Raw genomic sequence first — 27,534 nt, forward strand, 5'->3', positions numbered from 1 at the left:
AAGGATTGGAGTTTCAGCTTCAACATCAGTCCTTCCAGTGAACACCCAGGAATGATCTGCTTTAGGATGGACTGGTTGGATCTTCTTGCATTCCAAGGGACTCTCAAGAGTTCTCCAACACCACAGTTGAAAAGCATCAATTCTTTGGCATTCAGCTTTCTTTATAGTCCCACTCTCACATCCATACATGACTACTGGAAAAACCAGAGCCTTTAGTGGATGGGCCTTTTTTGGCAAAGTAATGTCTCTGCTTTTTAATATACTATCTAGGTTGGTCATAACTAACCTTCCAAGAAGTAAGCATCTATTAATTGGTGGTGGCTGCATTCACCATCTGTGATTCTCAGTGATCAATGCAAAGAAATAGAGGAAAACAATAGAACTGGAAAGACTAGAGATCTCTTCAAGAAAATTAGAGATACCAAGGGAATATTTCATGCAAAGACAGGCTCAATAAAGGAGAGAAATAGTATGGACCTAACAGAAGAGAAGATATTAAGAACAGGTGGCAAAAAATACACAGAAGAACTGTGGAAAAAAGATCTTAATGACCCAGATAATCACGATGGTGTGATCACTCACACTCACCTAGAGCCAGACATCCTGGAATGTGAGTCAAGTGGCCCTTAGAAAGCACCACTACAAACAAAGCTAGTGGAGGCAATGGAATTCCAGTTGAGCTATTTCAAATCCTAAAAGATGATGCTGTGAAAGTGCTGCACTCAATATGTCAGCAAATTTGGAAAACTCAGCCATGGTCACAGGACTGGAAAAGGTCAGTTTTGATTCCAATCCCAAAAAAGGCAATGCCAAAGAATGCTCAAACCACCACACAATTGCACTCATCTCACACGCTAGTAAATTCTCACACGCTTAAAATTCTCCAAGCCAGGCTTCAGCAATACCTAAACCATGAACTTCCAGATGTTCATGCTGGTTTTAGGAAAGGCAGAGGAACCAAAGATCAAATTACCAACATCCACTGGATCACTGGAAAAGCAAGAGAGTTCCAGAAAAACATCTATTTCTGCTTTATTGACTATGCCAAAGCCTTTGACTGTGTGGATCATAATAAACTGTGGAAAATTCTGAAAGAGATGGGCATACCAGACCACCTGACCTGCCTCTTGAGAAACCTATATGTAGGTCAGGAAGCAACAGTTAGAACTGGACATGGAACAACAGACTGGTTCCAAATAGGAAAAGGAGTACGTCAAGGCTGTATATTGTCACCCTGCTTATTTAACTTCTATGCAGAGTACATCATGAGAAACGCTGGGCTGGATGAAGCACAAGCTGGAATCAAGATTGCCAGGAGAAATATCAATCACCTCAGATATGCAGATGACACCACCCTATGGCAGAAGTGAAGAATTAAAGAGCCTCTTGATGAAAGTGAAAGAGGAGAGTGAAAAAGTTGGCTTAAAGCGCAACATTCAGAAAACGAAGATCATGGCATCAGGTCCCATCACTTCATGGCAGATAGATGGGGAAATAATGGAAACAGTGGCCTCTACCCATATTTCCATTATTATTATTATTTGAGTGCTATTTTTTTCATCAGTTTTCATTCTCTTACTCATGTGTCTTTTGCCTCTTGTTTCCCTCAGTTGCCATATTATTATCTTCTAGCACATATTCAAAGCACCATGGGAAAAAACTATTTTGTCTTAAAATACTAAAATTCTCCTGAATTCGTTTTCTCCTTTCTGTCCACTTTATCGCTGCTCAAGTTCAGATGTTCATTCTCTCGTTTCTTTACAACTTCTTTAGTACATTTCTGCTTATATTAATAATTCTCCTAAATCCCCTGACAATCATCCATCCTCACCTTTACACTGCTTTCTGACTTTTCTAGAAAACCTAAACTTATCCTTTCCCTACTCAAAAGTCTTCAATGGTTCACATGACCTACCAATAAAATCCAAACTTCTTTATAAGGTTCAAAAAACTTCTTGCCTACCTATCTCAGTTTGTTTCCCCCTTTTCTCCTACTTCCCCTTTGCATGTTACCCTCTGTCAGCACAGAAATACTTGTGACTTTGTCATTCTCTTCCATGCCTCCACAATGTTCCATCTGTCATTCTCATATCCCCTCAGCTGCTTTTACCCCATCCATATGCAAACTCCTAGTCAGTCTTTAAAACTGTTCAAATACTACTCAGTCAATAAAAAGAATGAAATATTGCCATTTGTGACAACATGGATGGACCTAGAGGGTATTAAGTGAAATAAATCAGAGGGAGGAAGACAAATACTGTATGATTTTACTCATATATGGAATTGAAAAAAATCACAAATAAACAAACAAAACTAAGCTCATAGATACAGAGAATAGATTAGTTATTACCAGAGGGGAAGGAGGTTGAAAATTTGGAGAAATAGGTAAAGGACATGAATTGTATGGTAATGAATGGTAATTAGACCTTTGGTGGTTATGACTTTATAGTGTATTCAAATGTTGAATTATATTATGTTGCATTTAAAAATTACATAATGTTATAAAGCTGAGCCCTGAAGAATTGATGCTTTTGAACTGTGGTGTTGGAGAAGACTCTTGAGAGTCCCTTGGACAGCAAGGAGATCCAACCAGTCCATTCTGAAGGACAGCAACACTGGGATTTCTTTGGAAGGAATGATGCTAAAGCTGAAGCTCCAGTACTTTGGCCACCTCATGCGAAGAGCTGACTCATTGGAAAAGACTCTGATGCTGGGAGGGATTGGGGGCAGGAGGAGAAGGGGATGACAGAGGATGAGATGGCTGGATGGCATCACTGACTTGACGGACGTGAGTCTGAGTGACCTCCAGGAGTTGGTGATGGACACAGAGGCCTGGCATATTGCAGTTCATGGGGTTGCAAAGAGTTGGACAGCACTGAGTGACTGAACTGACTGACTGAACTGATAAACCAATTTTACCTCAATCAAAAAAAAAAAAAAAGATTGTTCAAATATTACCTTTGCTGTTAGGCTTTTTTAGTCTCTTTTAGGCAGACCTCAGGCTCACCCTCTGTTCTTTCCTCCACTGTTGGCAAGAATACTGTTATTGGTATTTTGGGTCTGGGACTTGAGTTTTTCCATTCCCAACACTTGATATAAATTTCGGTATATAGTAGTTCAATCATCTTTGCTGTATTTCTCTAATTTTTCATTTAACCTACCTGAATATTAATGCCTAAAACTGCATTTTTTGGGAACCTTGGTGCCAACATCCGCTGGATCATGGAAAAGTAAGAGAGTTCCAGAAAAACATATATTTCTGCTTGATTGACTATGCCAAAACCTTTGACTGCATGGATCACAATAAACTGTGGAAAATTCTGAAAGAGATGGGAATACCAGACCACCTAACCTGCCTCTTGAGAAATCTGTATGCAGGTCAGGAAGCAACAGTTAGAACTGGACATGGAACAACAGACTGGTTCCAAATAGGAAAAGGAGTACGTCAAGGCTGTATATTGTCACCCTGCTTATTTAACTTCTATGCAGAGTACATCATGAGAAGCGCTGGACTGGAAGAAACACAAGCTGGAATCAAGATTGCCAGGAGAAATATCAATAATCTCAGATATGCAGATGACACCACCCTTATGGCAGAAAGTGAAGAGGAGCTAAAAAGCCTGTTGATGAAAGTGAAAGAAGAGAGTGAAAAAGTTGGCTTAAACTCAACATTCAGAAAACAAAGATCATGGCATCTGGTCCCATCACTTCATGGGAAATAGATGGGGAAACAGTATAAACAGTGTCAGACTTTATTTTTGGGGGCTCCAAAATCACTGCAGATGGTGACTGCAGCCATGAAATTAAAAGACGCTTACTCCTTGGAAGAAAAATTATGACCAACCTAGATATTATATTCAAAAGCAGAGACATTACTTTGCCGACTAAGGTCCGTCTAGTCAAGGCTATGGTTTTTCCTGTGGTCACGTATAGATGTGAGAGTTGGACTGTGAAGAAAGCTGAGCGCTGAAGAATTGATGCTTTTGAACTGTGGTGTTGGAGAAGACTCTTGAGAGTCCCTTGGACTGCAAGGAGATCCAACCAGTCCATTCTGAAAGAGATCAACCCTGGGATTTCTTTGAAAGGAATGATGCTAAAGCTGAAACTCCAGTACTTTGGCCACCTCATGAGAAGAGTTGACTCATTGGAAAAGACTCTGATGCTGGGAGGGATTGGGGGCAGGAGGAGAAGGGGACAACAGAGGATGAGATGGCTGGATGGCATCACTGACTCTATGGACGTGAGTCTGGGTGAACTCCGGGAGATGGTGATGGACAGAGAGGCCTGGTGTGCTGCGATTCATGGGGTTGCAAAGAGTTGGACATGACTGAGCGACTGAACTGAACTGAACTGAGTGCCCCTACAAAAGAGTTATGTATTATTAATATAAATAGAATTAGCCTTTAGATAGCTTTGTGAAATGTATGTTTTCATTGTAGATTTAGGAGAGAAGTCCAATTCTTCCTTTCCCAAACAATCCTCTTATTTTTTAGTTCCATAATAATTCTCAAGGGCAATCAAGTTCTGTAAAATAAAACTCCTTAACCACCTAATATTAGAAATTTCTATTTGTTTCCACCATGATCTAGATCAGGAACATTAATTGCAAAAATCAAATCATATGTTTACATGACAGAAACACCAGCACAACTACTTCCAAAATTACTCATTTCAAACCCACCTCTGCTTAACCTGGATTCTTGTCAATGAAACTGAAGAAATTTTGCTCATTTGCCTTATTGCTTTTATTTATATTAATTGCCATATTGATGTAGGTAGGCTCTATAATTTTAAACAGTTTGACTTAGAGAAAAATAACTGTTATAAGGGAAAGTTTGAGGAAAGAGTCACTGAAAAACTGGACATCAACCATAGTTCAGTCAGGAAAACAGAAACTACATTACGTTGCCTACAGAATTTAATACAGGGTATTGTTGCAGAGGGTGAAAGGGTGCTCCACACCAAAAAGGGGGACACTGAGGTGATTCAGATATGTAGTGTAGAAAACTATTACCACCTTAAGACTGGGGAAGCAAAGGGAAAATTCTGGGTTATTAGAACTAAGAAGCTCAGAGGACAGGTCCTATTGTTTAGGGCAAGGTCTTTTGAGAACTTGGCATAGCCTCGCTTTTGTGGGTAACTCTGAGGTACTGTAATGATTTCTTATAGCATAAAAAAGTCTACAAGCAATAAATGCTGGAGAGGATGTGGAGAAATGGGAACCCTCTTACACTGTTGGTGGGAATGCAAACTAGTACAGCCACTATGGAGAATAGTGTGGAGATTCCTTAAAAAAATGGAAATAGAACTGCCTTATGACCCAGCAATCCCACTGCTGGGCTTACACACTAAGGAAACCAGAATTGAAAGAGACACATGTACCCCAGTGTTCATTGCAGCACTGTTTATAATAGCCAGGACATGGAAACAACCTAGATGTCCATCAGCAGATGAATGGATAAGAAAGCTGTGGTACATATACATAATGGAGTATTACTCAGCCATTAAAAAGAATACATTTGAATCAGTTCGAATGAGGTGGATGAAACTGGAGCTGATTATACAGAGTGAAGTAAGGCAGAAAGAAAAACACCAATACAGTATACTAACACATATATATGGAATTTAGAAAGATGGTAATGATAACCCTGTATGTGAGACAGCAAAGGAGACACACATGTATAGAACAGTCTTTGGGACTCTGTGGGAGAGGGAGAGGGTGGGATGATTTGGGAGAATGGCATTGAAACATGTATAATATCATGTAAGAAATGAATCGCCAGTCTAGGTTCAATACAGGATACAGGATGCTTGGGGCTGGTACACTGGGATGACCCAGAGAGACGGTATGGGGAGGGAGGTGGGAGAGGGGTTTAGGATTGGAAACACATGTACACCCATGGCGGATTCATGTTGATGTATGGCAAAACCAATACAGTATTGTAAAGTAAAATAAAGTAAAATTTAAAAAAATGAAATATTGAATCATTATGTGGTACATCAGGAACTAACTTAGTGCTATAGGTCAAGTTCACTTCAAAAAACAAGCTCCTAGGAAAAGAAATCAGATTTGTGGTTACAAGAGGTGAGGCATAGAGGGAGGGGAAGTTGGAAGAAGGTAGTCAAAAAGTACAAATTTCCAGTTAAAAGGTGAAAAAGTACTAGGGAGACAATGCATAACATGATTAACATAATTAGTACTTCTGCATGTAATCCATGAAAGCTGTGAAGAGAGTAAATCCTAAGAGCTCTCATCACAAGGAAAAAGTGTCTTTTTTTTCTATTTCTTTGATTTTGTACCTATATGAGATGACAGATTTTCACTAAACTTATTGTGGTCATCATTGCATAACATCTGTAAGTCAAATTATTATGCTGTATACTTTAAACTTCTATAGTGCTATATGTCAACTATATCTCAATAAAACTGGAAGAGAAAAAAAAAAAATCTTCATTCCAAAAACAAAATGGGAGGCTGGAGCCCACTGCTCATGACAGGCTGATGCACCATTACTACTGAGGTAATACTGATAGGAGCAGGAAGTAAACAGAAGGGAATACATGTCTTCTCCCCTGCTCCTACCTACCACCCTCTGTCCAGTGACTTCTATTAATAAAACCTATCAAGAAGCCAGTAGACATCCATCTCCTTTGCCCCAGCCCCAGTATTAAGTGTGAATATGGAATGGAGATATGATAGCTTACTAAGTAGTACTGTTGTTGTTTAGTCGCTAAATTGTGTCTGACTCTATAGCTACCCCATGGACTATAGGCTCCTCTGTCCATGGGGTTTCCCAGGTAAGAATACTGGAATGGGTTGCCATTTCCTTCTCCAGGGCATCTTCCTGACCCAGGGATTAAAACCTGCATTGGCAGAATTCTTTACCACGGAGCCACCAGGGAAGCCCTAAGTAGCACTAAGAGCAATTTAAATCAAGAGTGTTAAGCCGTGGTCTCGGAGAAGGCAGTGGCACCCCACTGCAGTACTCTTGCCTGGAAACTCCCATGGACGGAGGAGCCTGGTGGGCTGCAGTCCATGGGGTCGCGAAGAGTCAGGAACGACTGAGCGACTTCACTTTCACTTTTCACTTTCGTGCATTGGAGAAGGAAATGGCAACCCACTCCAGTGTTCTTGCCTGGAGAATCCCAGAGACGGCGGAGTCTGTGGGGTCGCACAGAGTCGGACACGACTGAAGCAACTTAGCAGCAGCAGCAGCAAGCCATGGTCAGTTAAAGTAACCAATCATCTTGCAGCTTGAAAAACTCAACATGGTCATATACTCAAGACCTTAAGAAATTAATATTCTTCTGCTGGGTCTGTCTGCCATTAGACATATACTTGAGTAAGCTTGTCACTATAGATATCATTCAATCATCCAATCTGAGAGCTATATGGCAGATATTTTTCAAGGTGGTTGAGTTTCAACAGTGAAAAAATAAATAGGTTTCTGCCCACCCTTGTGGAACTGTCATTCTAATGAATAGAAAAAAGATAACATATAAAAATACAATGTGTCTGATGGTGAGTGCAATGGAGATAATAAAGCAAGTTGTGTGTGTGTGTGTGTGTGGTGGTGAACAGGGATTGGAGGTGGGGGCAGCTCTTTCATATGGGGTGGTCATGGAAGATCTTAATGACAGAGTGCAATTAGAGTAAAAACCCAAAAGAAATCAGAGGAAGAAAGCAGTGTGAATATATGGTTGAAGATCTTTTCAGTAGGGAATGGCTGTATCTGATAAAAATGGGTGGACTTTTTTTGAATGGATTTGCACTTTAACTATTTGCATAGTTCTGCTATAGATGAAGCTGGGTAACATCAACTTACTGTCAAATATAGTACCAATTCAAACATTCCACAAAGCATTGCTCATCGCTTCCACTGAGGGAAATGCTATACTTCTTCATGCAGCAGGTTATTAAAAAATTGCTGATGGTAAAAGAACTAGCTGAGGTATGTACATAATACCCTACCTGTACTAAAAAAATATTTCCTCTTTCAGAGTCAGGTATGAAATTCTAGCCTCAAACTTTTTCTTTGGATGATCTGAGTAAATGTAAAGTGTCCAAACTGTACATAAGATGTCTTTGATGTCTTTGTCAAACTTCATTCTTTAATTAAGAGTTAATGAGCCTTGATAATTGGCCAACAGTCTTTTAGGCAGAAAGCGGGATGGATACTATCAGTGCTCTTAATCCAAAACAATGAAATCACTGTTGGCATTAGAATCACGTTGCATTTTGTTCAGATAATTTTTTTTTCTTGGAAAATACATGAATACTTTGGATTCAGTGGCACCAGAGATGTCAGTACTAACTATGATTAAGTATTCCTTCAACCAGTTTGCTACTCAAACAATAAAAATGAACTTACCTGTAAACTTAGACATCTGAAAATTTTATAACCCAGTTATATTCTTATGTTAAAGGCTTTAAGAAAAATAACAGTAATTCTGGTCCTTGAAAAGAGTGAGTTGTACCATGTAATGTAAAATCTTTTTCTGTAGATGGTAATAATTTCCTACAAGAAAACTTAAGCTGGGTATGTCTTCATTTGAGAGGAATGTGTTTGAGACTGGATATGTAGAAAGTAGAAGTTTGAATTAGTCAATTTGTTTTCTACTTTTTAAAAGAAATCTTTGGAGGTCTGTGGTGTCTACTAGAAGGCAAGAACATGATTCTGGTGGTGAGACCACCACATCTGCTTGTAGAGTTTGCAAACTTCGTGCCTAGGTTCCTCTGGCTATCAAGGAGGTATAACAGTAATTGTAACCTTTCTTGCTTTGACATCTCTGGCTGAAGCTGGTGTATTAAAACAAACTACTATTATAAAAACACAATGCATGTATGCACATAAAACACCAGCATGGTGCTCTTTTCAATTTTATATTACATTTATAAAATACTAGTCTTCCATGCTCCCTTCACTTTAGGTCAGAGGAGAATATAATCATAGCATACTAATCCAATTCTCAAAATACGGAGGAAATATATTCTTTAAAGCTCCGTATCATCCCTTTGAGAAGCACTAAACCGCCTAATCCCTCATGGGCTCTGTAGCAATTGCATGATGGCCCCCATATTAAGTCTTTGGCACGTTTTCAAATCTTGGCCAAATTACTTTTTATCTGGAGACTGGAACTATCAGGGAAAGACTAGGGGAATGAATTGGCTAGTAGCATTAAAATTCTGGCTGTTTAACATTGGCTAGTAGCATTAAAATTCTGGCTGTTTAACATTTAACTGAGTATCAACAACGTGTTAAAGTGCCATCTAAACATAATTAGCTAGTCATGGCGCAGTGGGCTCTGTCTAAATTTAACTGTGAAATTAGGTTTAGGGTATGTGAAAATAGGGGGGAATTTTTTCTCAAGGGAAACGGTGGTGTCAGCACAGCTGAGGAATGTCACAATAGCTACATTTAGTCAGTTATGATCATCATCAGGGCATCTCCTGGAGCGAGGCAAGACAGGGTTTATTCTTAAGTCCATTCTGAGACTAGGTGATGGAAAGGAGTGGTTGCAGGAGACCGGCTTCCAGGGGACGACAGAGGCAAACAGGAATGGAGAGGGAGCGAGAAAAGGGGGTGGAGGAAAAGGGGTGGAGGAAAAGAGGTCTTTAAACCGAGCGCTGGAAGACAGGATGGGAGGCGGAAGTTAAGAAAGAAAAAAAGAGCGGTGGGCAGTGGGTGGAACTGCGTGTAGTCTTGGAGGTGAGTAAAACGTTAAGTCAGTGGGTGGAGGTCGGGGAGCCCTAGTGACTGAAGGCGGAGGACAGCGTGATCTTGGCGAGAGATAATCATTAGTTTAGCTGCGACAGGCGGCCAAATCCTTTTTTGACTTTATTCTTATTGGAGCACATATGTGGCTATCTGGTGGCGATGGCAGGACCAACATAAAATTAATGGTGTCAGGATTGAGGATGTGTGTCCTCCGCCACCAGCCCCCCTTGGGATAGTGGAAACTGTCCACCATCCCCGCAGAACCGCCGGTGGCCGTGGCTCCAAGGTTAAGCCACCAGGGCAGTGCGTGGCGGGCAAATGAAAAGGGCAGGGTGCGCAGCCACCGGGGTGAAGGAAGGTCGCGGAGGATCATTTAATATTTCCCGAGGTCACTGTTCCGCGTTCAGTTCATAGGAAAACAGGCAACGAAAATAAAATCACATGTGCGAACATGCAAATGAAACAAAACCAAAGAAAAACACCACCGCACTACTGGCGCTCCGATCAGGGAAATTCACGGCCTCCTGTTGCCAGTCGCCCGGCGAAGACAGCGGACAGCCGGGCGGCCAAAGAAACGAGAGCGAGAAAAGACCTTCTGGGGCTCCTCTCCTTGCCTGGTTCCGTTGACCCTTTCACCAAACTGCCCTCCGAGAGAAAGGGGCAAGAAAAACGCCTGTGCAAACGTGCCTCGGCGGGCTAAGGGGGAAGTGGGGCTGGGAAGAAAGGAGGGATTCGGAGAGCTCAGCTGTCCCGTGAAGCAGGAGGGAGAAAGTCTCTCCTTCCAGACCCCGGCGAGGAGGGAGATGACTAGTCTCGCAGAATACGTCCAGCTTCCCAGACAGGAACCTTTAGCCGGGGCAACGGAAGCGCAGCCCCATCGTGCCTTCCTCTCCCCACCCCCTCTCTCCGCCGGGTCCCCGCCAGAGGGAGAAAGCCGCCCGGGCTAGCTGAGCCGCGAGCACGACCGTCCCACCGCCCTCCGCCTCTATCCGAGCTGGGGCAGCGGTGGACCCGCGAAGGGCGGAGTGGGCGAGACCATTGGAAAGGCTGGGAAGGGGGGGCAAGGCAGGAACGCGAGGGGCGGGGCCTACTAACCTATTCCAGATTTTCCTGTCCTCCTTAAAGCCCTGCTTTGGGAGAAACCCCGTTATCATAGAGGAGAAAAGAGATTTGGGTGTTTTTTTTTTTTTTTTTTTCTGAAAGGGGTGGAGCGAGTGTAGGAGGGCGGGGTGGGAGGAGTCGCGGCTCGCACTTTGGGATCAGACGGGAGCGCGACTTGCGCGGGTTGGGCGGGCGAGTCCCTGCTCCTGCTCTGAGGGTCCGGCTTCCTCTCCCCCTCCCGCGCGGGGCGGGGTGGTGCGTTCCGAGTTCCCAGGAGTTCGAAGTGGGCGGGTGCCGGGGTGGGGGGGAGGGGAGTGGCGGCGGCGGTGGTGGCGGGCGGCTCCCGCCTCATCCTCGGCAGTGGCGTCGGCGACGGCGGAGTCGAAGCAGCCGCGAGCGCTCGACTGAGTGTCAGCCGGCGGCGACGGCTCAAGAACTGGGAGTTAGGGACGCGCGCACCGGACCTTCCGCCGCGGCCACTGCCGCCGCCGCCGCCCAGAGCCGGAGGCGCCGGGGCCGGGGGAGCCGGGCGGCGGGAGAGCGAGCGGGCCGGGGGGAGGGTGGGGGATGGCGCGGACCCCGGGGCCGGCTCCACTGTGTCCCGGAGGCGGCAAAGCACAACTTTCCTCCGCTTCTCCCCCCGGGGCCGGGCTCCTGCTGCCGCCCCCGACGCCACCGCCGCTGCTGCTGCTGCTTTTTCCGCTGCTGTTCTTCTCCTGGCTCTGTGGTAGGTGAACCTCGGCTGTCGGCGCGGGCTGAGGGGAGGCGCGACCGAGTGTCCCTGTGCCGCGGCCGGGCCAGCGCGGGCCGTTTTCTCGTGCGGAGGGCGGTTGTGTTCGGCGGTTGGCTGCGCGAGCGGGTGCCGTGGACTTTGGCTGGAAACTTTTCGCCGCGCCCGGGGCGAGGCCGGGGAAGGGCCGGGGCCGGCGAGTGAGGCGCCGACTGCCCGGTCCCCTCCCCCGCGGCCGCGCGGCTCGCCACGCTGCGGGTCGGGGTTTGGCTGCGGTGTGCTCTGTCCGGGCGCCTAATGCTCGGTGCTACCGGGGTCCCTCGGTTTTGCTCTCGGGACCGTTACTTGCTCGCTGATTCGCGGAGGAAGCCGAGAGCACGGACTTTTGTGCTGGCGCTAAGGTGATGGGATGGTCGTTTGCCGCTTCATTTTTTCCCGGGTGAAACTTGAGCTGTGAGCCTAGATACCTTTAGGAACACAAGAACCGACCACGGAATGAAGCCTTTGGGTTCCCACCCCGCTTCTCCTTCCACCCTGGAGAAGGCACCATGTTAACCCACCCTGCAGCATCCCCTACAGTTTTCTTCGATCCTCCGGCCCCTTGCTGCCCTGGTAGCCTCTGGATCGCTTTGCATTGAGCCTGTCGCAGCCTTCCAGTTTGTGGGGCGTCTGTCTCACTGTCCACGTTTATTTTAGCTGAGCCAGTTTGTCTTCAGGACTTTGATTTATATGTAAAATACCTGACTGCATTGGCCGTGCCCCGGCTGTTCTGGTCAAAATAAGCCCCGCGCCTCTTCCCTGCCGTTCTTCCCATATGTTCTGTTACAGTTTTGTCACATTTGGGAGGTGGTCTCATTGTAAGTTTACTTCCTAGGCATCGGAGACTAGAAGACTACTTGTTAAGAGTATCTTTAAATAAATATCTGCGTTTCGTGCGAGAGACGTGGATTTAAGTGATCCTTAATGGAATGCGGCGATTTGGGAGACTAAGGCCACCGGTCTAGCTCTCGGGACTAGCTCTGTCTTTTGGTAATACTGGAACACAGCAAGACGTTATTCATTCGATGACTCCCACTTAGAGGAAAGTGGAGAGGAAAACTTAGGCTGGCTCAACGCGTGTTTTACCTGAGACATTTTTCTAGTACATAAATCTGCTGTTGGATGTCAGCATTTAATGAAATCTTAAAAGAAGCCAGGAAGTTTTACCAGTATTTACTACAAGAAGAGATGTGTGCGGTTTTCTTGGATGGTGTGATTTAGAAGAGAATCCTATACCCCTGTACCGTGTAGGTGTGTCGGGGTAGCTGGTTATGAGGAAGGCAAAGTTTTCAAGAGATTGAGTGTCCCTTATAGGCTGAGAATTTCCACCACAAAATCACTGTCACGTTTAAAGCACTGTAATGACAGTTTCTGGTTTACAGAGTATAGTATGACAAATGGCATGTTATCTAATCTACATTGTTTCTGTAGTGCCACTCCCCAGATGTTTGGTTTCAGGACACAGTTCTTAATGCTGTTACTTCTTTATATTGATGCAAGGTTCTGGATTGAATTTTGTGTACTGTTCTTTTGCATTAAGGAGTACTGTGGAATACCTTTGGGTGGGAGGAAAATGGGAGGGGGATGTTAACAGTTTACTATTCTGATACAGATTGTGTTAAAGACTAAGAATATTTGTACCTCCAGTAAAGGTTTATCTAGCTAAGCAAAGCCCCCTAGAAGACTGAAGCAAGGTAATATGTACAGGTAATACAAGGAAAATTAAATTTGGGTAATAATTTCATAGTTATTGTGAAAGTAAAGTGTCATTTACTTTTTGAAGAAATATATTGGAATTCACATGAAAGAAGAAAAGAATTAAAAAATCTTCCATAATAATGTGCTTGATATTTTAGAGTCCTGAAAATCCAAGTAGTATAGCCAAAAGGACTGATTTAGAGAGGTGTAAATTGAAGTTTTTAAGAGTCATCTCTGCTTGTAGTTGCAGAGACAGACACTAGCTTTGTATTACTGTGCACTGCTCACTTAAAGAGCTTCCTTTTTTTGGCTTATAGTGTTATAACACCCTAATTTGTGAACCCTTATGACAGGTTTTTTCTGTCAACCTTTATTTTAGAATAAAGTCTTTGAATAGGGCACAGTTGTCCTGATTTATGGATACTAAGTATGGAAACGGAAATTTCTGCTTGTAACCTGTGCATTGATCTAACATTCATAGTACTACTTACAAGCTTTGGCGTGTACTGATGTTTGAGTTTAGTTTTATTTATTTATAGAATTTTATTGAAGTATAGTTGAGTTACAGTGCTTTGGAAGGTGTTAGAAATGAGAAGATTTTTAGGCTTTAAAGAGATGACTATATGATGATTTGTTAATTAGAATGCTTTACTTATTTTTACCACATACAGACTATTTTTTTCTTTTTGCTGCTATTTTTGATATTCTGGTTACATATAGCATGGCCTTAACTATGCTAAACTCTTGGAGTATCCTCTATTAGCACAGTATCATTTCTATGTCATGCTGATTTTATGGCTATTAAAAAACCCTCATATTCAAACTAGTAGACATGGTATTCTGAAAACTATAAAAAGTAATCAGATTTGCTCTTTTGAAGGGTGTACATTATCTGTCCTATTTGAAGAACTGAAATTCTCACTCATTGTGGTTAGTTTGTGTGTGTATATGTATGTGTGTTAAGCCCGATACATCATAGGTGTAAAGGTTAAGAGGACTAGATTTTCAACATTTTCTGACTTGATAAACCTGATTTAGTTAAATCTGGAAGTCCATATTTCTTTATGGTGCCAATGATCAACTAATATGTGATGAGATTTATCTTAGTTTCCCTTCCAATATTTTTCTTAAGGAACAGAGAATATTAGCAGGGATATGGTATCAATGAGAGAGAAGATAGACTACTGACCTAAGTTCCAGCTCTTCCCATTTTCAACAAGGTTTTATCTCAAATGGATATTTAGAAGGTTATAGAAGAAAAAATCTATTATGATGATGGAACATTTAACAGCACTTTCAGAAATTTCTTTATTCATGGCACTTGTTAGATACTTGAGGACACTGAATAAGGCAGAGCCCTGGCTTCAAGGAGCTTACAGCAGTATAATAGCCGTAATGTATAAAGTAAATAGGTGGTTGTAGGGCTTCCCTGATAGCTCAGATGGTAAAGAATCCATGTGCAGTGCAGAAGACCTGGGCTCGATCCCTGGGTTGGGAAGATCCCCTGGAGAAGGGAACTGCTACCCACTCCAGTATCCTTCCCTGGAGAAATCCATGGGCAGAGGAACCTGGCAGGCTACAGCCCATGGGGTCACAAAGAGTCAGACACAACTGAGCGACTTTCATATAGGACAGCTTGGTGTTTATGATAGATTTGTGCATGAGGTACTGTCAGTTACCCGGAAGAGGAACCTAACCAACTATGTAGACATATTAGTGTAAACTGAGAAAAACAAAGTTACCTAAGAAAAAATCAATTGAGTCAGATTTTCTTATTGAGATAGGTCATTGTGGTAGGTGGTATAAGTTTGCTTTCTGCACTTTATGGTTAAGATACTAAATAGGCAGTTTGAATCTGAAAAAAGATTGTCACTTATCAGCTGTGTGAATCATTGGCAAGTTATTAAACCTCAGTAAACTTAAGTTTTTTCATCTTTTCAAAAAAGGGTACTATCAACTTGCTTATAGAGTTCTTATGAGGATTAAATGGAAGAAAATAAAATAGCAGAATGCATGGAATATACATTCAAATTTTCGCATTTATTTTATTTCATATTATTATTAGGGGCTTCCTTGGTGGCTCAGTGGTGAAGAATCTGCGTGACAATGCAGGAGACTTGAGTTCGATCCCTGGGTTGGGAAGATCCCCTAGAGAAGTAGTAAATGGCAACCCAGGTCAGTATTCTTGCCTGGGAAATCCCATGAACAGAGGAGCCTGGTGGGCTATAGTCCACGAGGTGGCACAAGAGTTGGACACAACTTAGCTACTAAACAACAAAGACAAACCAACCAACATGGTGTTTGTCATTCTTAAATTTTACCCTGATGACTTGAATAACTGGGTTTTCAACTTGATTGACTTGCTTTTTTTATACTTTCATCTTTATTTTGAGTGTATAGCCCAGTCAGTGCTCTTGAAGTGTTTGTTAAATTTACCTCGGATAAGTATACAGACCAGTTTTCAGAATGTTGGGATGTAGTGAAATTAACCCAGCTGTGTAATTGTATGGAATCTAGTTGGATGGTCCCATAATGATGTAGAATGTGTTTTAGGACTTGGCGGTTCTGTGTGGCCACTTAGAATGTTAGTGGTTATATTGAAAAGTGTAGAGTCGAAAATGTGCAGTTGAAGATAGAGTCGTAATTTCATTTCTACTTTAGCAAGTTATTGGTAGTATCAGGTTGGAGCCTACAATAAATATTGCCCATATCAATTTTCCTGCTTCTAAGACGGATATAATGGCAAAGTGACCCAAATTTAAAAGGAAGCAAAAAAGAGCAAATTTTGCATTTAGCTGTAGTGTCCAAAATAGGAATTGGGAAAAGCTGGTCAATAATATATTTGTGGGTGTGGGTGTATTTACTGTTTTACCTTGTTTATGTCACTTATGCGTATATATGTGTGTGTAAAAGAAAAAAATATATATATATGTGATTCAGCAACTCTGAGGTACATTTTGCATCTGTATAGTTAAGGAACAAAACTTATGGCTTATTGCCTGTTATTTGAAAGTGATTGAAGTGAAGCTGGCCATGATATCCTTGTTAAAAAGGAGTATTTTGGTATTCTGTTGCTTACCCCTTAAAAAATTAGTGAGTAAATAACATATTCCTGTGGCATATTCTCGGAGAAGGCAATGGCACCCCACTCCAGTACTCTTGCCTGGAACAACCCATGGGCAGAGGAGCCCGGTGGGCTGCGGTCCATGGGGTCACGAAGAGTCAGACACAACTGAGTGACTCCACTTTGACTTTTCACTTTCATGCATTGGAGAAGGAAATGGCAACCCACTCCAGTGTTCTTGCCTGGAGAATCCCAGGGACGGGGGAGCCTGGTGGGCTGCCATCTATGGGGTCACACAGAGTCGGACATGACTGAAGTGACTTAGCAGTAGCAGTAGCACGGCATATCCTATACTCTATTAAAGTCCTCATAAAATTGGCAATACTGAACACATGATTTGTGAAAGATGTAGCGTTTAATTAATAATAGCCGAAGTGAAGTGAAGTGAAAGGCTCTCAGTCATGTCCTACTCTTTGCAACCCCATGAACCATACGGTCCATGGACTTTCCCAGGCGAGAGTACTGGAGGTAGCCTTTCCCTTCTCCAGGGGATCTTCCCAGCCCAAGGATTGTAGGTGGATTCTTTACCAGCTGAGCCACAAGGGAAGCCCAAGAGTATTGGAGTGGGTAGCTTATCCCTTCTTCAGTGGATCTTCCCAACCCAGGATCTTCCCAACTGAACTGGGGTATCCTGCATTGCAGACGTACTCTTTACCAACTGATCTATCAGGGAAGCCCTAAGAATGACTATTTACATGTAAATATAGGCTAAAGTCAAAGAACCTTGAAGTAAGTAATGAGTGTGTCAGAAACTCAGATCCAAAAATCTCAGCACCATTAATGTCATACTTTTGGTTACCTTTTATATTTTTATCTAAAGTTATCTTGAACCCATATCCTTTCTTGAGTTTATAAAACTTATGATTTTCTGTTTTAGGCTCTGACAGATTAATTATTTGTGTAAATAAAATTTGTTGTGAATCTTTATCAAGGGTGAATTTTAGGTTTTTTCCTAAGTGGCTCACTTATTACAGCATAGATCATTAATTTAAAATTTTAGTGATGGCTGCCTCCTGTAAGTCTAGATACAGTTATACTGCAGGTATTATATGGAGAAGGAAATGGCAACCTACTCTAGTGTTCTTGCCTGGAGAATCCCAGGGATGGGGGAGCCTGGCGGGCTGCCGTCCATTGGGTCGCACAGAGTCGAACACGACTGAAGTGACTTAGCAGCAGTAGCAGCAGCAGCAGCAGGTATTATAGCTGTTTCAGAAATGATATTGTATTGCATACTTATATTGTGAGTTTAACATGTTTTCTTTAATATTGCATCCAGGGAGATTATTTTACTTGCAGCCCTGTTAATTGCCTAGTATTCATTCTGCTAATTAAGATCAGTAGGAAAAAAGTACCATGTGGTATTGTGAGTAGATATCCATAAACTGGAATTTAAGGTATGGTATGTGAGAACATACCAGTTCATAACTGGTTTAAATGACCAAGAATTTACAGCATTTCCAAAGATTATTTTGTAGCTGTGAGATTAATTATACTGTGACTCTATAGATAGGAGAGGTTATTATATATATATATATATTACTTTATTTGGTTTCCTTTAATAGGAAGTTAATAGTTTAATAGTTTTTTTTTTTTTAATAGGTTGGCTATTGTCCCAGTAGAGGTACTTTACTTTAAGCTGTTAGATTTCTTCAGAAGTAAAACTTTTGAAAGGAAGGAGGGTATATCTATAAATCACTATTCTCAGCTACCCAAGGTCAGCCAAAGTACAGTGTGTTGATAGGTTCAAATACTAGTTACTAGGAAATCTTTTTCGAAACAACATCCCAGGCCCCACTGTGGACTAACTGGATCAAGAATTTTGCAAGGGGGTGGAGAGTGGAGCCTGGTGATTGGGACATTTGTAGTTTAAGAGACATGTTCATTTGATTGTTTCTTCCCTTGATGAGTACTATTTATTATAGCATTTTTATATGTGATTTGACCAGATGTGGTCATTATTTTATTATTGTATCTCATATGCTAAGTATGCAGTGGGTGCTCAGATTTCTTTATAGCAAGAGCTTAACAACAAAATAAAATTTAGTTTAAACCATCAGTGTCCCAATAGAGATCTGTGAACTATATACATAGATTTAAGTTATCCTAATGCCACATTAAAAAAATAATGAAAGGAACATGTGAAATTAACATATTTTATTTAACACAGTATAACCAAAATGTTATTTAGCATGCAGTTGATATTTTTAAATTGAGATATTTTACATTTTTTTTTCTTTTGTAGTAAGTCTTTGAAATCTGATGATATGTACTAGCACTTACAGATTGTTATTTGGATAAACTGTATTTCATGTATTCAGAAGTCAGGTGTGGCTGATGATTACCATATTGGACAGTGCAGGTCTAAACTATATGTGGTCTCCAAAGTAGGTTATACCCTTCTCTGGTACTTACTCAAAAGTCCTAAAATGATATTACTCTTCCTTCTTATCTAGTCCAATTCTGGAGCTCCCAGTTTGAAATTAATTTTCTCCATGAATACTTCCTTCACCACTTCTTTCATACAGTGAGCTTTTTCTTTCTAAAGTAGTTACTCTTTTTACTCGTTATTTAGTAATGTAATTGTGAGTTGATCTATGATGTGTGCTCTTTGCAGTAAAGACTTTGCCTCAAGCTTTACTGTATGCATCCTAGCACTTATTACAGAATAAACACAAGTTATTTTTTAAGCTTATAGATTTTTAACGTGTCAGGGAGGGAGAAATTTTTCTCTGCCCTTCTAGTTTCTCCTGTGTGGTCTAAATTACATTGACATGAGACAGATTAAAAGAACATAAAATAGAAAGTTTGATGCCATGTATACATACATGGAAGAGACTCAGAAAACTGCTTAAATGAAAGTCGATCAGTCGAGTCTGACTCTTTGGGGTGCCATGGACTCTACAGTTCATGGACTTCTCCAGGCAAGAATACTCGAGGGGATAGCAGTTCCCGGGTATCTTCCCAACCCGGGTCTCCTGCATTGCAGGTGGATTCTTTACTAGCTGAGCCACTGGGCAGGCCCTTCCAGGAAACGGCCTAACCCTCACATTAAATACCAACTTTGGCTACAGACAAAACAGGGTACTGGGGGTAGTGATTTGGGACTTCAAAGGGGAGAAAGGCAACTCACATAAAGATGTAAAACAAATGTTTGGTAAACAAATGTTTGCTGGGCCTTGTAGACACAATGGGAACATAGAGTGGACTCTGATCTTGAGGCCTTGCAGAGATTCCCCACTACACTTTGCCTTTACTTTTTACAGATAACTCTGGGGATAGCTCAGTGCCAGGCCCTCTATCTAAAAAAAACTTTTTAGGCAATTAGGGGGAAGGTCAAAGTTTCTTTCTGTCTTTTGGTCCTTGGGTGTTTTCAGCTCACAATAATCCTGTGCCAGAGACGTTATTGGGGAGCAACTTTTGTTCCCAAACATTTGCTTTTTTCCTTGTTAATAAGTGTTTTAGAATTGACCAAATTTGCTATACAACAAAAGGGTATCAAGAGAATACTTAGCTTATGATTTCATCTTCCATGTTGAAATAAGATAATAAAACAGAATAATAGCTATAATAAATAGCTACAAAAACTTCTCTGAATTTGACTTCATTTCCTATCTGATCCTAGCTATCCTTCAAATCCTTAGTCCCTGGAGCAAATTCTGTTCATTTTTTCATGCTTTTAGAGGAATGTTTTCCAAAGTGTTTAATAGAACCCTAGTTTCTGGAAAAAAGTGCCATGGTTGAATATATTTGGGAATGGGAAAAACTAATCGTGTAACCCCCTCCCTCATGGAAAATCACTGTGTGCATTGGTTTACTAATGGCTTAAGAAATTCTTCAGTAAAATATCCTTTTCTGCAGTTAATTAAACAGCCTGTTTTTGCTACAGAAGCTTTGTTGTACAGAACACACTATAGGGAATGTATTCTTAAAGAGGTTTGTATATTTGATATTTATTCCTATCCTGACCTTTTTTCCATTGCTATTTTCCAAGATAGGGGAGGAATTTATTTATTTAATATACTAGAAAAGGATGATAGGCTTTAAAGATGTTACTTGGTGAGAAATGTTCTTCATTGCCTTTTCTTTTTTCTAAAAATTCCTTTTGCTTTCTTTAGTTCTGTCTTTATACCTGTCTTTATATTCTGTCCCCATTGTCTTACCCATTTTGAATCTGAGAAATTTGAGAAATTGACCTAGGAGGAATGCAATTCTTCCTCTTTGGTATTAGTACGGTATTATTTACCCCAAAATATATGTAGCTTAAGCAGTTTCTTTGGGATATACCTCACTTTATGTATAATACATATCATTCTGGGTTTGTGTTTTAGAAATAGAGTAGGTATATTTAAGATAGCTTTTCTGTTTTAATGGAAGTATACCAGTGCAGTTACTGAAAAGGACATGAAAAAACCAAGAGGTGGATATAAAAATAGATGTACACAGCGAGGACTCTTAACATTTGAGAACATTGTATAAAATTAAAAATGTGCTTGATTCTTTTTAATGGTTTCATTTCAGAGGAAAAAGCAAAGTATTAATGAAGTGTTAGTATTGGAAAACTATGGTAAGATGAAGTTCACATAGTGACTCTATGAGTTATCCTTGATAGACATTATTGTCATTACTAAAATATCTGAGGCCATTGGTTTTGAAACTTATTAATACAGTATTTAATTTAGTCATTGCTACTGTGGGTTAGATTAAGATTTCATTTTACAAGTGTCCTTGTCATGAACTCCAAACTCCCTTATAATTTGATTTAGATTAGAGATAATCATTCATGGTTATAAATTCAGTTTAATGTTAAATAAGTCAGAGAATAGTCTATCTTGTATTTGAGTCTGCTTAGTAGTACCCATGTGTTCAGTCGTGTCCAACTCTTTGTAGCTCTGTTGTAGCCTGCCAGGCTCCTCAGTCCATGGAATTTTCCAGGCAAGAATACTGGAATGGGTTGCCATTTCCTTCTTCAATGAGAAGGAATACCCAGATTATTTTAAATGTAGAATTTTTAAAAAGCTTCTCTATTTTTCATTAAAGAAATTCAGGTGGGAGAAGGTACAAGGTACATAGCTAACAGTCCTGTCCTTCTCATTAAGGGCACAGGGCTAGAGCATTATAGCATTTTTCACTAACCAGGAGTCTTCATATGTTAATTGCTGTAGCAGCTACTTAAAAGAGGTAAAAAATTACCACCAACAAAAACTTTGATAAACATATGCAAGTAATGCAGTTGAACTGAGCATCAACTTTTACATTAACTTCTCATTCCTTTAAGCAATTTTAAGGTTATGAACAGGTGATTATTCTGATGACACAGTTTCATTTGCCTAGTCCACATTAGAACCAGAGTGAATTTTAGTATCGCAGTAACAGTGAGAAGCACTCCTGCCAAGTTGTTGCCTTTTGTTGTGCACTAGCACAGTGTCGAAGCTTTGTTGTTTTCTTTTAAGGCTGGCATAGCTTTTCCAGGTGAATGACAGGAGGCGCATCAAGGTTAGAGTTAGTAATACTAACGAAAACATTTTACTTAGCAAGAAGTAAGACTCAGTGGACTATTGATACTCTTTTCTGTATTTAAGATAGATTATTTTTTCATTTTTCAGTTAAAAACATTGTCAACTTTTAGATTATTTGTAAAAGATTTAGCAATTATGGTGGCTATTTTGAAACCGTGAATTGTTTGTAAGGCTTATTTTCTATATGTGTATAGAAGAGTGTGCGCTTTGATTGTATTTGTATTTGTTATATTTTGTAACTGCTAGTGAAAATGTTTACAGGAATAAGTAGCCGGTGAAGTTTTTATATAGTATGTTAAAAAGTCTTCTCTTATAATAAAAGCTTTAAGGTTAACAACATCTGTTAAAATATAAAAACAAATCTGAAGTTCTCTGAGAAAAATAAATATTTTTTCTTAGAGAATACTTCTGTTGCTTTGCTGCCCTCTACAGTCATCTAAGATAGTCACTCTAGACTTTTCTTCCATCAGATGATTAAAATACTTTCTTGACACGTGTGCTTTAAATTTCAAGAGTGGGTTAAATAATATTTACTGTAAAGTATGATAACATATAGATAACAACAGTTGATCTATACCTTTAATGCAAAAAATAAAAGTTTACAAGTAGGGGATGGACAGGAGACTGCTGCACATCAGTCAAGAAACAGATGAGAGAGCACCAACCTGGTGATGGGTAGTGCAGAGGACACCACAGTGGGATGAGTGCTCACAAGCTTATAAAGCCGCTGGTACGAGTAACGGAGTGTTAGGTATCTGTAACAGCATACCAGATAGTATGATACAGCCCCCCCCCCCCCCCCCCCCCCGCAAAAGAGATCAGTAAGGCCCGTAAGAGTCAAGGACACTAATTAGAGGAAATGAAACTTTGGAACTGTAAGAATGATTTGAGTTCAGACAGGTAAAACAGGGTTATGTCAAACAGGAAAAGAAAATATTAGAACACAAAGCATCTGTTACACAGAAAGGGCTATGCTAGGACCCTTGGAGTCTTTTGCCTTTAGGAAATGTAAAATTTAATTGTTAGCAGATTTTGGGATTAGAAAATAGCGTGTGTGTTTCTGTCTATTTTATACCCAGTTACTTAATCTTTTTGCCTGTTTCAGTCCTTACATGAAGTGAAAGTGAAAGTCATTCGGTAGTGTCCAAGCTTGTCCAAGCCTTTGCCTTCTCCAGGGAATCTTCCCAGCCCAGGGATCGAACCCAGGTCTCCCACATTGTAGGTGGATTCTTTAACCAAATGAGCTATCAGGAAAGCCCCTCGGTCCCAGCTGAGCCACAAGGGAAGCCCAAGAATACTGGAGTGGGTAGTCTATCCCTTCTCCAGTGGATCTTCCTGACCCAGGAATTAAACCAGGGTCTCCTGCATTGCAGGTGGATTCTTTAACCAAATGAGCTATCAGGAAAGCCCCTCAGTCCTTATACATTTAGCTAAATGATGCCTCCTGTACAGAGTTGCTGTGAAAATTAAATGAAATCCTTATTAAACTATAGTAAAGTGCTTTACAAATACAACTAACCATAATGGAAGCAAAAATGGATTGTCTTAGGTTAAAAATGCAAAGTGTATCTAGTTGCTTCAAAAGAAGAAGTTTAACTGAGAAAGATTCAATAGAAGACCTGATTTTCTAGCTGAACCTTGAAGAAAGAGTTTTCCATTTCTGAGGGAAGTCAGTAAAAAAGCATTCCAGGCTGAAAAGGTCACTGGACTGAGGACTCTGTGGTAGGAATTAATGTTCCCATGTGGTTCAAGTATGAGCTGTTATGGAAGGGTGTCATAGATTTTTAAATACTTTGCTGATGCTGAGGAGATTAGAGTTTGTGTGGGAGGCAGTGAGAAGCTTTTGAAAGCGGGTAACTACTGAGTCTGTGATTCCAGAATATTTTATAGCTCTGACAGCACTGTAAAAGATATATGGGAGATAATCAGAGACAAGCAAAAGGGAAAACCATTGCAGCTGTACTTAAGAAGAGAGGATTGTGGAGAGAAATGGCAATTTGATAGAAAAGTTTGAAGGGAGGGATAGATCTGAGAAGTAGATTACATGGTGTCTGAATATCATCATGGTTGAGGAGACAGGAGTTGGATATGAACTTAGATTTCTTGAGTGACTAGAAAAGGATTGTTGTTCAGTCACTCAGTCATGTCCGACTCTTTGTGACCACATGGACTACAGCATGCCAGGCTTCCCTGTCCTTGACCATCACCCGGAGCTTGCTTAAACTCATGTCCATTGAGTCAGTGATGCCATCTAACCATCTCATCCTCTGTCATCCCCTTCTCCTCCTGCTTTCAGTCTTTGCCAGCATCAGGGTCTTTCCAGTAAGTCGGCTCTTTGCATCAGGTGGCCAAAGTATTGGAGCTTCAGCCTCAGCATTAGTCCCTCCAATGAATATTCAGGATTGATTTCCTTTAGGATTGACTGGTTTGATCTCCTTGCAGTCCACGGGACTCTCCAGAGTCGTCTTTAACACCACAGTTCAAAAGTGTCAATTCTTCAGTGCTCAGCATTCTTTATGGTCCAACTTTCATATCCAAACATGATTGCTGGAAAACCATAGCTTTGATAATATGGACCTTTGTTGACAAAGTAATGTCTCTGCTTTTTAATATGCTTTCTAGTTTTGTCATAGCTTTTCTTCCAAGGAGAAAGCGTCTTTTAGTTTCATGGCTGCAGAAGGATTAATGAATCAGTCTAGTAACTTTGTGGAGGCATTTTAATTGTGGCGCCTCTGGGATGTATTTTACAGCTGTAGTTAGAAATTTGTTATGAGAGAAAAGGAGGGAAGGACGTGGCATTGGGAATTATCAGTATTTGGATTAGATGAGCTCTTGGAGGGAGAGGCAGAATGGAAGAAGAGAAGAAGGGAGAAGAGAAGAGAGGAAGGAAGTGGAAGTAGGGAGGGGACTGGCAAAGAATTTAAAGGTTGAGGTACATTGATAAGAGGGAGGGAAGGGATAAATAATCTGGGAATAAAATCTTGACAGATCAGTACATTTAGTAGTTAAGAGAAGTACATTGATGACTGAGTAATTTAGTAAAAGTGTTTAGGAGAAAGGTCAATTTTCAAAAAAATTAACTGATGAAGGAATAATGAAAAAACAGTAGGGTAGGACTTGCTTTTGGGAAAGAGGAAATGAACAAATAATTTGAGGGGGAATAATTATCAGTTATTGTGGACTGAGTGTGTTGTCCCCAAATTCCTGTGTTAGAGCTCTAATTCTCAATGTGGTAATTCCATTTTTGTCCACAGGTTCTACTATGAAGTCCCATAGCTCAAGAGAATAAATTTTCTGTGGGTGTCTACTATAGAGAGTTGAAGAAAAGCTTATGATGAGACTTCTTTGTCTTTGTGAGGGGGATGGGAAGGGCACTTTGGTGTGGCACCATCCAGGAACAGAAAGTAAGTAGATGGTGATGGTAGAAATGAAAGGGAAAATTTTAAAACGAGAGAATAAAAAGGCTAAACAATACCTCTTGATCTCAGGATATGAAGAATGAGTAAATATTAGTGCATTTGGAGATTATATATTAGGTAGATGGGAGAATAGTGTAAATACTGCTAAAAAGGAGATTGAGGTTAAGAATTAGATACCAGATGGAAGGGTTTATTAGTTTCCTAGGGCTGCTGTAACAAAATACTACAAACTGCACGGCTTACAGTAGCAGAAATTTATTCTCTCATGGTTCTAAAGCCTGGAAGTCTGATATCAAGGCGTCAGGAGGGCTGTGTTCCTCTGAAACTCTGGTGTAGCATCCTTTCTTGCCTCATCTTAGCTTCCAGTGGTGGCCTTCAATCCTTGGCATTCCTTGGATTACAGCTGTATTCCTACAGTCACTGCCTTTGTCATCACAGGCCATTTTCCCTGTGTTTTTGTCCTGGTGTGTTCCTTCTCTTGTAAGGACAGCAGCCATATTGAACTAAAGCCCAGCCTACTCCAGTGTGACTGTGCTTAATTTACATCTTAATTACATCTGCTGCTGCTAAGTTTCTTCATTCATGTCTGACTCTGTGCTACCCCGTAGAAGGCAGCCCACCAGGCTCCCCCGTCCCTGGGATTCTTCAGGCAAGAACACGAGTGGGTTGCCATTTCCTTCTCCAATGCTTGAAAGTGAACAGTGAAAGTGAAGTTGCTTCAGTTCAGTTCAGTTCAGTTGCTCAGTCATGTCCAACTGTGACCCCATGAATCACAGCCTGCCAGGCCTCCCTGTCCATCACCAACTCCCAGAGTTCACTCAGACTCGAGTCAGTGATGCCATCCAGCCATTTCATCCTCTGTCGTCCCCTTCTCCTCCTGCCCCCAATCCCTCCCAGCATCAGGGGCTTTTCCAGTGAGTCAACTCTTTGCATGAGGTGGCCAAAGTACTGGAGTTTCAGCTTCAGCATCATTCCCTCCAAAGAAATCCCAGGGTTGATCTCCTTCTGAATGGACTGGTTGGATCTCCTTGCAGTCCAAGGGACTCTCAAGAGTCTTCTCCAACACCACAGCTCAAAAGCATCAATTCTTCGGTGCTCAGCTTTCTTCACAGTCCAACTCTCACATCCATACATAACCACTGGAAAAACCATAGCCTTGACTAGATGGACCTTTGCTGGCAAAGTAATGTCTTTGCTTTTCAACATGCTGTCTAGGTTGGTCATACTTTTCTTCCAAGGAGTAAACGTCTTTTAATTTCATGGCTGCAATCACCATCTGCAGTGATTTTGGAGCCCCCCAAAATAAAGTCTGACACTGTTTCCACTGTTTCCCCATCTATTTCCCATGAAGTGATGGGACTAGATGCCATGATCTTCGTTTTCTGAATGTTGAGCTTTAAGCCAACTTTTTCACTCTCCACTTTCACTTTCATCAAGAGGCTTTTTAGTTCCTCTTCACTTTCTGTTGTAAGGGTGATGTCATCTGCATATCTGAGGTTATTGATATTTCTCCCTGCAATCTTGGTTCCAGCTTGTGCTTCTTCCAGCCCAGCGCTTCTCATGATGTACTCTGCATATAAGTTAAATAAGCAGGGTGACAATATACAGCCTTGACGTACTCAAAAGTTGCTTAGTCGTGTCCAACTCCTAGCGACCCCATGGACTGCAGTCTACCAGGCTCCTCCGTCCATGGGATTTTCCAGGCAAGAGTACTGGAGTGGGGTGCCATTATCTACAAATATCTTATTTCCAAATAAGGTAACACTCACAGGTACTTGGAGTTAAAGAGTTTTAATATATTTTTAAAGGGAGATATAACATCCCATAACAAAGGAGTAATGATTTTAGTTTTGACTGTGTTAATTGTGAGATTTGAGGCTCAAGTGAGAGTGGCAGGTAAATAGAGAATTTGAAGATGTGAAGTATGGGCTTGTTTGAACCAGACTTGAGACATTAATTCAGGAAATACTAAAACTCACATATGAATATTAATATAATATGTTAGCATTATATGTGTGTGTATATATATATATACACACATATATTAGAGATACAAACACACAGAAAGTATACGTGGAAAATATGCAGTCTGAAGAACTAATACAAAGTGAGCACATCCACAGAAACATCACCCTGGTCAAGGAATAAATCTTTACCAGCACTTCAGAAGCCCCCTTCCCATTATTGA

The 27,534-nt window shown here is 41.1% G+C and overlaps 1 protein-coding gene across 3 annotated transcripts in view; it reads left to right on the forward strand.

The window, feature by feature from the left end:
* Window positions 1-11,317: 11,317 nt before the first annotated feature.
* NECTIN3 (nectin cell adhesion molecule 3) overlaps window positions 11,318-27,534 on the forward strand; it is a 129,288-nt gene continuing 113,071 nt past the window's right edge. For 2 of the 3 annotated variants that reach the window (XM_042231110.2, XM_027979883.3), the window contains exon 1: window positions 11,318-11,547. In XM_042231110.2, coding sequence (XP_042087044.1) covers window positions 11,388-11,547 — 160 coding nt within the window. In that variant the 5' untranslated portion in view covers window positions 11,318-11,387. Of the gene's footprint in view, window positions 11,548-15,578; window positions 25,332-27,534 lie in introns of those variants that run through there. The other variant, XM_042231100.2, reaches the window with a different exon arrangement.

This window comes from Ovis aries, chromosome 1 (assembly GCF_016772045.2).
Source record: "Ovis aries strain OAR_USU_Benz2616 breed Rambouillet chromosome 1, ARS-UI_Ramb_v3.0, whole genome shotgun sequence".
In the NCBI taxonomy this organism is placed as follows: domain Eukaryota; kingdom Metazoa; phylum Chordata; class Mammalia; order Artiodactyla; family Bovidae; genus Ovis; species Ovis aries.